At 39.4% G+C, this 14,614-nt stretch overlaps 1 protein-coding gene across 1 annotated transcript in view; it reads right to left on the bottom strand.

The window, feature by feature from the left end:
• The window catches only part of cpne7 (copine VII), a gene marked incomplete at both ends in the record, with an annotated part of 50,248 nt that overhangs the window by 20,189 nt on the left and 15,445 nt on the right, over positions 1-14,614 (bottom strand). The window contains 8 exons of the mRNA XM_084079794.1: positions 1,422-1,555; positions 3,759-3,818; positions 4,643-4,729; positions 4,924-5,022; positions 6,036-6,125; positions 6,238-6,321; positions 11,070-11,144; positions 14,298-14,372. Of these exons, the coding sequence (XP_083935920.1) occupies positions 1,422-1,555; positions 3,759-3,818; positions 4,643-4,729; positions 4,924-5,022; positions 6,036-6,125; positions 6,238-6,321; positions 11,070-11,144; positions 14,298-14,372 (704 nt within the window). The remainder of the gene's footprint in view (positions 1-1,421; positions 1,556-3,758; positions 3,819-4,642; positions 4,730-4,923; positions 5,023-6,035; positions 6,126-6,237; positions 6,322-11,069; positions 11,145-14,297; positions 14,373-14,614) is intronic.

Below are 14,614 nucleotides of genomic sequence, written 5' to 3'. Positions count from 1 at the left end.
GGGCTCAGATGCAGCAGTTCTTTAGAGGGGAAGTTCACCCCTAACCTCGTGTCACCAGGCTTTCCACCACGGAGGAAAGCCTGTTATTCATTCTAAAACTGAGCCGTGTGATCCAGTTTGGAAAAAGGAAAAAAAGCATTGAGTTCCGGTGGTTGGTTCCGGTTGGCGTCTCATTGTTTTTGTTACCCGCAAAATGCGAATCAATTAGTTTAGTCTCGCTACGAGCGCTAATAAAAGATGGACATACCAAACGATTATTATACCAAAAGAAACTAAACGATTATACCAAACTAAACAAATTTTAAACTAGGGGAATCATTTTGGAGGTGCAAGGTGCCGGAGGTTCCAGTCGTGTGTTCCGGCCGCCTAAGTTCAGAAACCCGAAAATGGTATCGATCCAGGCTAGTTCACCCCCAAAATGACTTTTTCTCCCTATTACTCACCCCATGAAGCCTTGAATTCATGGAATTATTTTTGCTTTTGTTACATTCCTGATCCAATAGGCCTATTCCAATATTTAATTAATTGAAATAAATAGGAGACCAAGGCAAAACCATATAAACAATTATTTATGAACTCCAAAACAACTCTCACAGTGCAATCCAGGGAGCACTACTAATGTTGAGCTTATAAGTGATCGTTTTAACTAGAAACGTGTGCTCCAAGGAGCACAGGTCTCCGCCAGGCCGGGTTGCCTACCCAGGGCCTGCAAAGTTTGGTCATAGCCACTTGGAATGGGACCTGAACAAATCTAACTTATACATCTTGATCTCATGACCCCAGAGATCATGTGTACTGATGATTTGTGTGAGTTTTGGAACCAAAAATGTGTTTCGCAAAAATCGGCCTCCTGGTGCTATAACAGGCTAGCCTGGTTCCAGACGAATCTGCCTTTGCAAAATTGCATGCACTTTAGCCCTCGGCAGATTACGCAGTGTGTCGTGTGATATTGTCTGGCTACGCGAGGCTAATAACACGCCGATGTGAAAACGTTGATCGGGCCAACAGTGCCGGACACACACAGACGCGCGCACAGACGCACGGACAGACGGACGAACAGACGGACGGACGGACATGGGGCAAAAACATAGTCTTGGCCATGCCTTCGGCCTGGCGGAGACTAGTACTGCTCTTTTTAGCTTGGCCTCCTATTTACGTCAACTAATTAAATATTGGAATATTGGATCAGGAATGTGACAAAAACTAAAAGATCTCCATGATTTCAAGGCTGATTGGGATGAGTAATTAATAGAGGGAAAAAGTCATTTTGGAGGTGAACTTCATCTTTAGGATTAGGAAGATATTCTGACAAAATGGAATGAAAAGTGTACTCTACAGTTCAATTTCCATCCAGGAGAGTCTGACAAGCCCTGTCGCTGACAAAAAAACACATTATATTGAGAGATGAGAGGTTGACAAACCTGTCGTAGTCCTGACAGATCTCCCCCACTGCGATCAGAGCCTTCAGGTACTCATTGGGCTGGTAGGGGTTGATGTAGTGCAACGAACAGCTGTTCCTGGGGTCCCCATTGGAGGCTGTGAAGTCAATAGCCACCTGAGAGGAAAGATCAAAGAAAACATGAAAACAAATGAAAAAGGTCCATCCATTGTGAGCTCTTCACTGAATTTGTTGTCTCGTCTTCACTGTACCTTTGGGCCTGAATGTATACGGGTTAGGCCACTGTATGTCCACAAAATGGCAAATTTCTCTCTTGCAAAGTGATTGAATGTTAACCACTTTCAACTTAATGTCCCTATTTTGGGCATGTCATAGGCGCACTGCGCCACGTTGTGAGCTTGTAAATTGGCTACTTTAGAACATGTTTAAATAGGGCTTAAATGGTTAAAATGGCTTCTGTGTAATCTATTAATTAATTAATAGATAGCTATTCACATATAATTAAGCAATAATACACAAAAATAAGTGCTGTACCATGAAATAGACCGTGTTATCAGCTCCAGTGCAAATAGGCGATGATACCACAGTTTCATAATCAATATTTATGGTTGGATGTCAAGACTGTGATGACTCAAGCTTATTCTGAAAGTAGTTCCTTCATTCCTTTCCCTTTCTAGCACATCCAGACGCTCATTTGTAAGTTGATAAACTATTGATTTGGCCCATTTGGCGTATTTTTAGGTGCAAGCTGTTCATCAGTTCATCACAAATGTAATAAAACAAATTTGTTCGAAACCAATAGATTTGCTAAGTCATTAAACTGTAATACATTTTCACACAGTAGTAAAGTGATGCTGATTAACCTTACTGTTGTTTCTGACAGCTGGTGGTCATTAGTACTGTACAATACAATACAAGGTAAATAAGTCAGAGTGATACTTTTACAGAGATACAGTACAAACAACAGAGTGCTGTTGTCAGGAGATATTAATAATCATTAGTATGCCCTAACTGACTGTATAACATACAATCCTATAATAAATATAATAGGCTTTATATCAGTTTACCTTTATAATTAATATGTTTTCTATACTTGATGTCTAGTTTTAGCCCACTTTACACAAGTGTTTGTCACCCACATTAGCCCATTCTAACAAGATACTGATAGACACCAACAACTCAACTCCTTTCACAGAACAATTTCCTCCAGCATGCTCATATCATAGGTCACATAAACTGGAGCATACAGATATTTCTAAGATATGAGAGAATCGTTTAGTCCCATGATGCTTTGGAGGCCTAGAGATAGATAACAATACGGATAAAGAGGCCTCAGGCACCCAGTGCCAAACTAATCCACATTATGTAGCTCTGAAGGCCACCATATATTCTGACCTCTGAAGAAATGCATATTCATACTGTAGTGGTCTATGTGGGTGTACTTACAGTTGGAGGGATCGTACGAAAAAAGATCAGACAGAATATTTTAAGCTACCACGCATACGGTTAAGACCTACATGTTTTCTTATTTGAATTTATAAGAACAGTTGGTCTTGAATTTGAATGAGGTCAAATTAGGACTGAGATGAAAAAACTTTTGAGAACAACTTTGGTGCACGGTGTGAATCAAAAAGTGTAAACAATTTTGCATTTCTTTGACGTGTTCCAACTTCCAACATTAAAATAACATCCAGGGTAATTTGCAAATTACTTTTAAAAATAAGTAATTTGCAAATTAATTATTTTTTAAAGGAAATCGTTAGACAATATTCACCTGCTGAGAGACAGAAGCGAACAAGTGTTAGATATACAGAAATGTAAGCTACTGCAATGCACTAAATCTACCATAGATGTAGATGTCATCATTAATATTCATTGCCTCAGTAATCTATCAAGGGAATAAGACAGAGGCATACAGCACCATGAAGGGCAAACTAAAGAGCCAGTGTTGGAGAAAGATTTGAATTCATTCCAAGAAGCCTCCAGCTAAGAAAACTGTCTGTACATATGGTGCATATGGAAACATTCATTTACCTAATATAATGCCTGGGGAATGTACAACAGAGGAAAAACAAATTGAACAATGTGTAATCTTTCACATTTAGAGAATGTAACATTTAATCAAAATGCAGGTCTGAATGACTGCACATAAGCCTTTTTATGGACCAGCCAGTTAAATTATAATAGGCAGGTTCCACCACTATGCCAGTTATCTCCTATGACACCTTAACTACGAAAGAAAGCTTTTAATACGCAGAGAATTGGAGTGCGGTGGATGAATCATATACCCGTTGAGGGCCACTGTTGCTACAAACTGGTGAGGGAAGTTGATGTGTTACTGATGGGCTGCTCAATGTACCGTAAAGTGGATCTGGCACCCTCCCATGATGTAGTCAAGGAATGAATACATTCTGTGGAGCTGCAAGACAAGAAATAATACTTCTGTAAGGTAAGACGTCAGATGGAAGTACATACTTTGAATCTGTTTCAAAAGCATGAAGTCGTAAAAGTGTTGTTCTGAACAAATCACTGTTATGAAGGGTAGCGAAATGGTGCACTTGTTCTATCAGGTATATGACAAATATTTGTTGAAGCACAATGTTTACATACTGTACATCTGCAAGTAACCAACACATATTTACACATGCAAACATATTGGTAATGATTCATGACTAATGACTATTCATTGTGACTGTGATATGGTGTTACTGATCAACTGATTGCCAAGCATGGACCTCCCCCTACACAGGTGGGGATGATGATGTGTATGCTTAAAAGAGCATGCACCCCCATTATCACTTTTTAAATCGGCTCTGAGGAAGGCTGAGGCCGAAATGCGTAACCGTTCTCAATAAATGAGAATGTGTATCTGAGCCAGTCTTGCATCCTTTATTTTGGAGTGCCGCTTTTTCCACTTCGGTGGTATTTGATTCAAGATAATGACTATCATTCCAAGGATTCTTTTGAATGGCACAGTATGTGTCAGTGCGCCCATGTCAATTTATGTCACAAAGTAACACAAATGAATCCAAATCAAATACTCAGAATTAAAGATATTGAGCAGAGGCCAAGACAGCAGTGGCATGACCAAAACATTTTTCTAGTTAAAAAAATGAACAGTATATCTAAAAAACACAGTAAAGGATACACAGATTAAAAAAAAGATAAAACGAGATAATTGATTAGTATAGCTTCCTCTACAGCTGACCTTTTTAATAGACATGGGAATTACAGGGGAATTACCTTGAGGTCATTCAGGATGACAACTCCAGAGTTTTTGTAGTTTTTCTTCTTCTGTTTATATTTTGGATTGATGCAATCCCATGACACCTGAAATAGTCAAGTTTGAAAAAGTCATTATGCCATATGCACCGGGCAATATATCTTCCTCATATCACACTAGCAGCAGGACATTGCTCTGGTCTGTGATGGAGTTCTCCAGAGTAAAGCGAGTGGCACATTAGTGATGCACATGGCTGGGTAGGGTCTCTCCCCTTGCTCTGCAACTCTATCTATTCACTGACCTTATTTCCGCTGGAGAGCTTCTGCATTTCCCTGAAGGTGGCGTAGAACTCGCCAATGAAGTCGTGCTTCCCTCTGGAATCATAATCCCATACTAGGCACTGTGATACACACAGACAGATGTCTTTATTACTCTCTGTATGTTCGCATTTACATATCATCACTGTTGGAAACCGGTATCTCCAAAACCGTTTTTTTGGGAAATGGAAAAAAAGAACCTCTGTTCCAATGGATCCAATGTAGTTATTATTTAGTCACAAGCAATTGTTAATACTTTTAATTGGTTCAATATTTACAAAACTCACAGACAGACTTAACCACTTTCAACCTGACATCCCTATGTTGGGAATGTCATTGGAGGTGAAAATTTGTAAATGTTTCAAATCTAGAGAAAATAGTAGATCTACAAGCTCACGTCACGTGTCGAGATGCAACATTGGATTGCCTATTCTTATAACTTTTGTGCAACACTTTGATACGACAAAGTAGGGCATTAATTTACAAAAACATAAACCAAACATAAAAAGTTTAAATATGGAGATACAGGCATTGCGTGTGGCGCAGCGGTAAAGTAGCTGCCCATCACCACAGAGTCTGGGGGTTCGAATTCACCGCAGTGCATTTGTCGAGCATCTATATGAACACAATTAGCCTGTGTTTAGCCTGTGTTTGGGGGAGGGGGCAGGGAGGGTGATATTTGTCACTACACAAATGTCACTACCTACGGGCTGGGGCGGTACCTGGCAGCGGGGAGTGTTGGGTGGGAGGAGTAGAACGAAGTCTCTACGTCCTCCCGGTGGGGGCTCCTCACTGGCAGGTGAGCCAGCAGGATATAACAGCAATGACAATACACAGAAATGTGTGTGGGGAGGAATCAATTGGCATAATGACTAAATTGGGGAGAAAAAGGAGTAAAAAAGAAAAAAAAGAAGGGACTCTGTGTGTGGATGCATGTAGGAAAGCATGAATACTCAGATTTGTTTTCTTCCTACACAGTAAAATTGTTATTGGAGGATTTTACAGTGTGCTGATCAGACAGATGCTGTCCTTTTGACATTTGATCTGACTGATCTGGTCTCACCAGAGGCCCAGAACAGTCCTCAGGTTCACTCACCTTGAGCTTTCTGTCCTCATCACAGCTACACAGAGAAATGAGAGAGACTTTAAAGGGCTCCCACACCGGGTTCAGGTTGTTTTTAATCACCTGTGGATGGAGGAAAACCAAACACTGATTGCAGCAAAAGGGGCTACTGCGTGTCGAGCGCTGCAGGAAAATGATTAGAAGACACAAACGAGGCGGTGTGTGGAGGCTTTACCTCAGTTCTGTGCACAAGCTGTTCTGTTTCGTCATCGTTAACGCGGTATATTTCCAAGAAGGGGTCCGACTTACTGAAGAGATCCTATGAAAACAGAGATGACAGTCAAATCAAATTATTTTCTATTGAAGCCACGCAGCGTGTTTCACATGAGTAGGACTCGGGTCCGCTCAGTAGCACACAGGAATTGTCTCTTATAGGAATGATTGGAAAAAAATATGTTTAATTCATGGCTGGTCTCTCTCTCTCTCTCGCATTTTGCATCTTTGTTCACTGCTGTGATGAAATAAGGAAAGGGATGTCATCATGACACAGAGTCTCAAGTAGTGGCTCAGAAAAGCCACAGCTTGTTCAGGTCAATTGATTCTTCAAGGCAGTAAATACATGATTACCGAGTGTGTGTGTGTGTGTGTGTGTGTGTGTGTGTGTGTGTGTGTGTGTGTGTGTGTGTGTGTGTGTGTGTGTGTGTGTGTGTGTGTGTGTGTGTGTGTGTGTGTGTGTGTGTGTGTGTGTGTGTGTGTGTGTGTCTTTTAGAGACAGAGAATGATACAGCTAATGTCACATTTCTCGCCACATTAGCCAGATACATCTCCACAGGGACTAGGGCACACTGTGAGGTCACAGTAACCCCCTTTCGGTCGGCATGGCAACCACTAGCCAGCCAGAGGTGTCAGCTTGGACTGATGTGTATCACAAGTACATCTGTCATCATTTAATCATTAACAATATGACATGTTCATCACTCCCATTACTATAATCATTTCCTGTGGTATCTACCCACCATGCACTAGTACATGAAACACGTTCGGCAGTCATTTATAACCACTTTCAACCATGGCACATTGGCCTCTTATGGACATGTCAACGAAGAAGAAGAAGAAGAAGAAGAAGAAGAAGAAGAAGAAGAAGAAGAAGAAGAAGAAGAAGAAGAAGAAGAAGAAGAAGAAGAAGAAGAACTCAGATGCAACACATTTCAACATTCTGTTGTAGACCTATCAGGTTCAGGGCATGCATTGAAATATTTTAACATAGCCTATACATAGACATTTATATATTTTTTTCAAAAACGTTCAGAAATCATTTTCTTTCTTTTCTCCCCATACATTTGCCCAAAACTTCAAAAATAGCAGAGCTCACATGCCATCACATTGCGATGTGTTTATGAGCTTGTAGACCTGCTACTTTTGAATTTGTTTGAATAGTGGCTTAGTTAACAGTTGTTCATTTCATGTGATAGACATGACCTTAAGAAAGGGTTTTGCAGATTCACCCAGCTGCTATCGCCCATGTTAGATAAGCTGTCTTAACCAAAAGGTTGATCGGTGTTGACTGCCATCATGAAGAAAGGCAGAATTTATGTGGTGTAAATAATGTGCCTGATCGTTAAAATGATGTGAGGGTAATGGGCTCCTCAAAGTCATCTTAATGCCAGACAGATTCCTTTGATAGTAGCCCAGTAATTCATCTCCCTGAACTCTTGACATCCGGCATGTCTAATTCAGCACTCACCCCATTTCTCCAGCCCTTTTCTCAGCTCTTTTTGCTTGCTCGCTCTCTCTCTCTCTCTCTCTCTCTCTCTCTCTCTCTCTCTCTCTCTCTCTCTCTCCTCAATGGGATTTGTCTTGCAACATATCACTGGTTACATCTTTTAATTGGTGAAATTGGTCATTGGCTTCTCTAGTATTTGGTGTCAGCAACTGAAAATTAATGAGGATGAGGAGGATAAATTATTAGAGAAAAGAACATAATAATGTGCTAATGTGCTAATAATGTGCTATTGAAGACTATTAGAATGACAAACATTAGACATTTTATTTAAAAGACGTCATGAAATGGATTTTTGCTAGCTTTATTTTGAAGTTAACTTCTGAAACAGAGGCGTGTTATGCCTCAACCAATCACAATCTCAGCCGACTGTCCCGTTCCCTCTGTCAATGCGATCGATAGACTCCGCACATGCAGCTGTTTGTGTCTCATGCCAGAGAGAGGCAGCGCCGAGGCTATGTTACTACAGCATTGCCTATTTCTCACCTCAAATGTTTTCAGATACATATTGTAGTGTAGTGAACTGTTTCAGTTTAAAACGAGTAATGCACCGTCCCACCGTCATCTAGAGTTACATAAATAACGTATCCATAATGAATGATCAGGTGCCTGTGGAGGAACATGAGCTATGGGAATCACACAGGTGAATGAAATCATAATCTATAATTATTCATAAGGGCCTGCTGATGCAATCATGCATTATTTTCAATTGACAGGAAGTAAACAGTAATAAACCCAATATATAGGACACCCTCTCTGCTTGTGGACATTTTTGTGGTAATCATCACAATTAAGTTTTATTTGTTATTCAATTTAAAGCTTGGCATGGTCACGGAGAGGCATCAGGCATTGGCAGTCACAGCTGAAATCACAGCTGTAATTACAGCTGTTACTTTCAGTATATAATTTCACCATTTGTAACTCAGAAAGTGTGCAACTGTAACCAAATGGACCCTCGGGTCTTTTTGGTTACATTTGTACACTCTCTGACTTTAATTAACACTGAGGATTTTACTGTGGAATCTTGGCACTGACACACAGGAACCTCAAGCCAATCTGCAGCAAAACATGTCAATCTATACAGTACTGTCAACAATCTTACTGACACAGCTTGGGTAAATAAAATAACCCATTAAGACCGGGAACGCACCTGTGTGTCATTTTTTGATTTCTTTGGCTATTCAAAAATATAGCAGCTATTTGCTATTTTTGGAAAATCGTGAAGGTTTGTGCAAATCTTTGAATATATATATATTTATTTATTTTTCAAGCGAAACAAATTTTTTTGCTTCTGGAGGTCCCTGGAACAAAATATTTTACAAACGTTCTCTTTAAAAATAAATATATTTAAAGATTTGCACACATTTTCACGATTCTTCCAAAAAATTGCAGATCTACAAGCTCATAGTGCGGTTATTTTTGAATAGCCAGAGAAATCTAAAATGACAGAGATGCGTTCCCGGTTTGAATGGGATAAATAAAACAAAATAAAGCCTAAAGTCACATCTGTGTTCACAGCTCTTACAGAGATGCCATGTTGCAATGTTGACTGAAATGTCAAGTATTGGCCTCGAGCCACGTGTGAAAATGCACACCAAAAAAGGTCATTGTGGTACAGCCCCAGGGTCAGCAGCACACCGCATGCTCTCTATATTGCTTTCCACTGAACATGTTCTACTTTATTGAATTGTCTTTCTGATCTTTGCCTTATAGAATTTCCCCCTTGCTTCTATCTACAATTATAAAAAAGACAATAAAGAGATTTGAAGGTAAAAATAAATAATAATAAATGTCCCCCTTGCAGTCGATGCTATGACTAAAGGGGCAGTTAAAGGTGTGTAAGCAAATCTTTCTATGAAGTTAAACTGTAGGTTATCAGCCTATTTCTTTTTTTTTGTAATCCTGTGACTGTATAGTGGTGTATTAATTAGATGTGAACAATTCCCATACCCTTTCCATGTGTTTGTGTCATGGCCATAAAATTAAATAGGAATATTAGTAACTGATTGCCATGTCACCAACTAAAATGGCCTGATGGTAGGTCTAATGCAAAAAAAATTGTCCTCGCACAATTTAGGGAAACGGAGCAATCGGAATGTAAATAATAAAATATAAATAATAGAATTTGTGAACAATTATAACCACTGAGAGATGACTACTGAAAAAAAAAAAAAAAATAGACAACATCATCAGGTCATTAAGTTTAAAAAAAAAAAGGTATATCTTTCTGCTCATGCCATGCATCTCTCTCTCTCTCTCTCTCTCTCTCTCTCTCTCTCTCTCTCTCTCTCTCTCTCTCTCTCTCTCTCTCTCTCTCTCTCTCTCTCTCTGTGACCAAAACTTCACTTCCCTGTCTTTTCCATTCTGTGGATTGCTACACTGGAAAAGAACATCTGAATTAGAGCCAAAAGTTCTATTTATAGCCATAAAAAGCAAGCAAGGCTGAATGGAAGGGATGTCTATCTGTGCTCCGCTCCATTCAGTACCAGGGACAGCGCCATGTGTATCTGTCTCAGACATGCCAGACCAGCAGAAAAATAAACCATCTCAATTCTTCCCTCAATAGAGTTGCAGCCTTCTTGTTTGTTTGTTTAATGTACTGCGTATCCGATCTGTCCAGTTTTCAAAATAATCTCGAAATTACTACTTCAAAGAAGGTGTTTCATACTGTCATCATCTCTATGACATTTGTATCTCAGCCAATATTGTTGTTGTTTTCTGTATCTTTTACCAAATACAATCTCCCCCCCTTGTGGAGCGGTGCCTGGATGCCATATTGATTTCTTTATTTTGTACAGCTATTATAGAATATGTAAGAATTGATTACACCTGGATATAGTGCATATAGATCAATACGGTCCATACCACCTCTCAAAAGCAGACAGAGAGAGATAGAAAAATTGTACAGACATTTGAGAAGGGATTGCCACTGCTATAGACTGATAATGATACCTGCAGAGCTCCAGGGGAAGTGATGCATTATGGATACTTGGTCACGGCATAGAGTATCACATCGCTACATAATATCTCCCTCTCAACATTCACAAAACATCAGTCCATTACACTAATCTCCATGAAAGGTATAGTTGCCACCATATGATGTACCCACATGTACAGTACTGTACACATTCATGCAGACATTTATTCATGCAAAGCCTGCCTCAGCCTGTCACAGCTGTCATGTTATCTATGTAGCAGTGTGAATGCAACACAAACCATATTTAATAAAAGGCATCTGAGGATGAACCATGTTGGTATTTCTATCATGATAAATCTATAATTTGTACCTTATCGTCCAGCTTCTTGGCACAGAAGGAGAGCTCCACATATCCATTGTTGCCAGAAATTTCCTCTGCATGCACCTGAGAAAGAAATTACATTTATCAGTGACATTTCTTCCTCTGGCTGTTACTCAGTAAAATTCTCAGTGTTCATTTATCCATTTGTGACTCATAGAGTTGGAGTTGAATCAACAAAGAGGATTTTAATATGGTGAAACATTTCAATATCTATACTGACAACAGTTTTACCGACACAGCTTGGGTAAAGCACTTTTTAATTATTTTCATTGGTTCACTATTTGTTTAATCAACAGACAGACCTAAAGGGTGTTCAATAGCACTGATTTATGGGGGGAAATGCATAAGCGGAAAAATGGAGAAAGATGGAGCAACAATATATAAAGCCTGAAGCTCAGAAATGCTGATGTTGTCACTGCAATTCAGAGCTGATTATATACATCAACTTATTTTGACATACAGTATGTCTATGTAATTTCTTCATGGGATTGAACATGAAGCTATAATCCTGTTAATCCTAATTTAGCTATAATCCTATAACATTTTTTTTTATTACATCCAGGTGGATGACACCACACACAAGAAATCCAGCCATTATAATGCATGTTGTTGTTAGTGGGTGTAAATTATGCCACACTACTCTCTACACATGCTGGCATAACAGACATTAGGTTAAAATGAATAGAGAAGGTTTCCCCCCCAAACAAAGAAGGCTGCATGTTTCCAGATTAGCTTTCCATCACACCATGTGATTATAGTGAAGCTTGGAGACTTAAATTTTACAGAGTGTCTGTACTCGCAAAGGCAGAACATGTCAGTGAGCAGCTTTTAATACCCCTTTGTCAAGATTTATACAGCATTTCAGCTCTTCACTGAAAGAGCAATTTATACATACATGTCTCCAATTTGAACTTGAAATAGAAAATGCAACCCTGACAGAAGCTTTTAGAAAGTTGTGTGTCCAGAAGCTTTCACAGACTCCTTTATTAGAGAGCAAATTACATTAAGACAGAAATAGATGCTCGGGGACAAGTGGTTCGGGCCAGGCTTAACTTTGATCGTGGCATTAACACAAATTACATTTCTGGTGTTGTATAGTAAACGTTGCCGCATAACGCACAAAACCATCATGATATGAGGCCTTATGCAAGGTTAGTGAATTCGCAACTACAGTATGTCTGCTGTTTGTTTTCTTAAGCCACTTGAGTCAGGATTGTCTTTAAGAATAACAATAAAAAGAACCACACAGCACCCTCTGCTGATCTAGACCATCTTTCTCATAGAAGAATAACCTCTCTCCTCCTCCCCCTACTCATTACTATGGTTCACATTGAGCCCATGCAGAAAATATGGATCATGCAAAACTGGCTACGGCAGAGCTCCAGTGATGTCTGCGTTCATGTGTGAAATCTTTATACCAAGTTCATGTTGAAGCCGTGAAATGTGTATTTTAAGATCAAGCCTATGAACAGTAGCACATGCATATGAGTCAACCTGCTGGGGTCAATACTTTATAATGTTATGTGGATACTGTATATTCAAACCTTAAGATTAAGCTATTATATAGATTTATAGATATATTTCATTTTTTACATGTTACATATTTCAGTCAATCGTGGATAGTAGCAGTAAGAGCCAGTTTCAGTTGGATCAGGCTTATTAACCGACTCTATAAAATGTAAAGAATAATTCAGATCTGGAAAAAAAGAACAGCGTTGCACCTTTACTCTCTTTCAGGGTGTAAAGGTGTTGTTCTGAGTAAAGGTGCTGTTCTGTTCTTTTCACTGCTCCACTGCACTGAAGCAACGATCGAGATGAGCTGACAGTAAAATCACAGCGGGTGCATGGTGCAACATCTTTTTTTTTTTTTTTCAAATTTAATCAACCATAAGTGTAGCAGATGGAGTTACTGCATGTGTCAAAGGTGCTTACAGTACATGCAACCAACACTACTCTATGTGAAGACATGTTTTACACATGAACCCTGGCGTCCCTAATCGGGCGTGTCATGATAGGCAAAAATAGGCTATTTGATGTATAATGAAGTATAGAGTTTAACTGGTAAACGAACAAGCCCAGAGGAATAAACCATCTCTATCACTTGATCCTCAATCATTACAAGTCATTTTCTATTCAACAGTTACTGTGCTGCTCAAGGCAGAAACTCCACTGAATTAGAGTAAAATCAATACATATACGTATCACCATGGTCAAAGGTAAATCACCCCCAAGGATTTAAACCCTTCTTCTCTTGCCATACTCTCTCTGCTCCTCTTCAGTATGATGAAGAAAGTTTTGCCTGCTATGCTATGACTCTACTCTCAGATCACTGTGGAAAATAACTTCTGTGTTATTGTGTTTATCTATTACTGTGGTTGTCTAATGGCAGTGTAGACAGTATAGTGATTGCACATGTTCCATCTTCTTATATCCACAAGTTTGATTCACCACGCCTCCTGCAGTTATATCATATGTTAAAACTGGGTTCATCAGGAATCATTTGCTTGTAACTTATTAAACAAAAACTTTAATGGCATAATTGAATGGCATAATTTATAGTGGTATAATTTAATTATACTAGTCTCGGAACGTAAGACATAGAGACAAATTAAAAATAATTCTGGATTCTCTAGAGTATGAAGCATCTACCCATATAGGCTATGCCCATTTCAGATTATACAGAATATGGTCTATATTAATGCACAATATAGACGAAAGCGTGCGTTGTGAAAAAGGACCGAGGCCCAGCAGTGGGAAAAGATCCCGGTATACGAAAAGTTATGAGCCCGACATCACAACAGTTTATTTCAGCAGCTAGCTGGGCTAGCTGGCTAGAGATAACAGCAGTTGTTGTCTTCATCGAGCTCTTCATCGAGCTCTTCATCGTGCGTTCAATAATCTATACCTCAGTCTCTCTGGTGACTCCATGGTGTTCTCCATTGAACACCATACAGATATTTTTTCACTTCTGGCCATAGAGTGCGCCACAAATACAAGTTGAAACCTATGTCATGGAAATTGGAAACTCTTACCACACTGATTCCTTGAATCACAATGACTGCAACCCACGACTTAAGTTCACTCTGTTGCATAATTCCTACAATGCCACAATAAGGCCCTGCATTCTGACAACACACTAGATAATTTGCTTGGATGAAACAATGACATTAACTGCACTTGAGCAGTAAGGTCACTACCATGATGTATGGGACATACCGTGATGGTGGATTTCCCTGCGTATTTCCCGTACTTTAACAGCAAAGGCTTGACCATCTTCTTCTGGGCCACAATCTGCAAGAAACAGAATAAACATATGATTGTCCTTGAGCCTTTGACCAGTGCAGATGGATGTGAGTCAATACTTGTTTCAAGCTGAAGACGGCCTTAATTGTAATTGTGCTGGCTATTATTTTTTTTATACATTGATTCTTTTTGAGCCGTGCACCCGGTCAACTGCTGTTTGAATGGACTGAGTCGTGCTCGGTTTGTTTCTACTTTGATCAATACTTGAGACAAATAGTACAAAGTAACAA

The sequence above is a fragment of the Gymnoscopelus microlampas genome (assembly GCF_963454915.1).
Source record: "Gymnoscopelus microlampas genome assembly, chromosome: 1".
NCBI lineage: Eukaryota > Metazoa > Chordata > Actinopteri > Myctophiformes > Myctophidae > Gymnoscopelus > Gymnoscopelus microlampas.
This window is presented reverse-complemented; position numbering and strand designations above follow the sequence as displayed.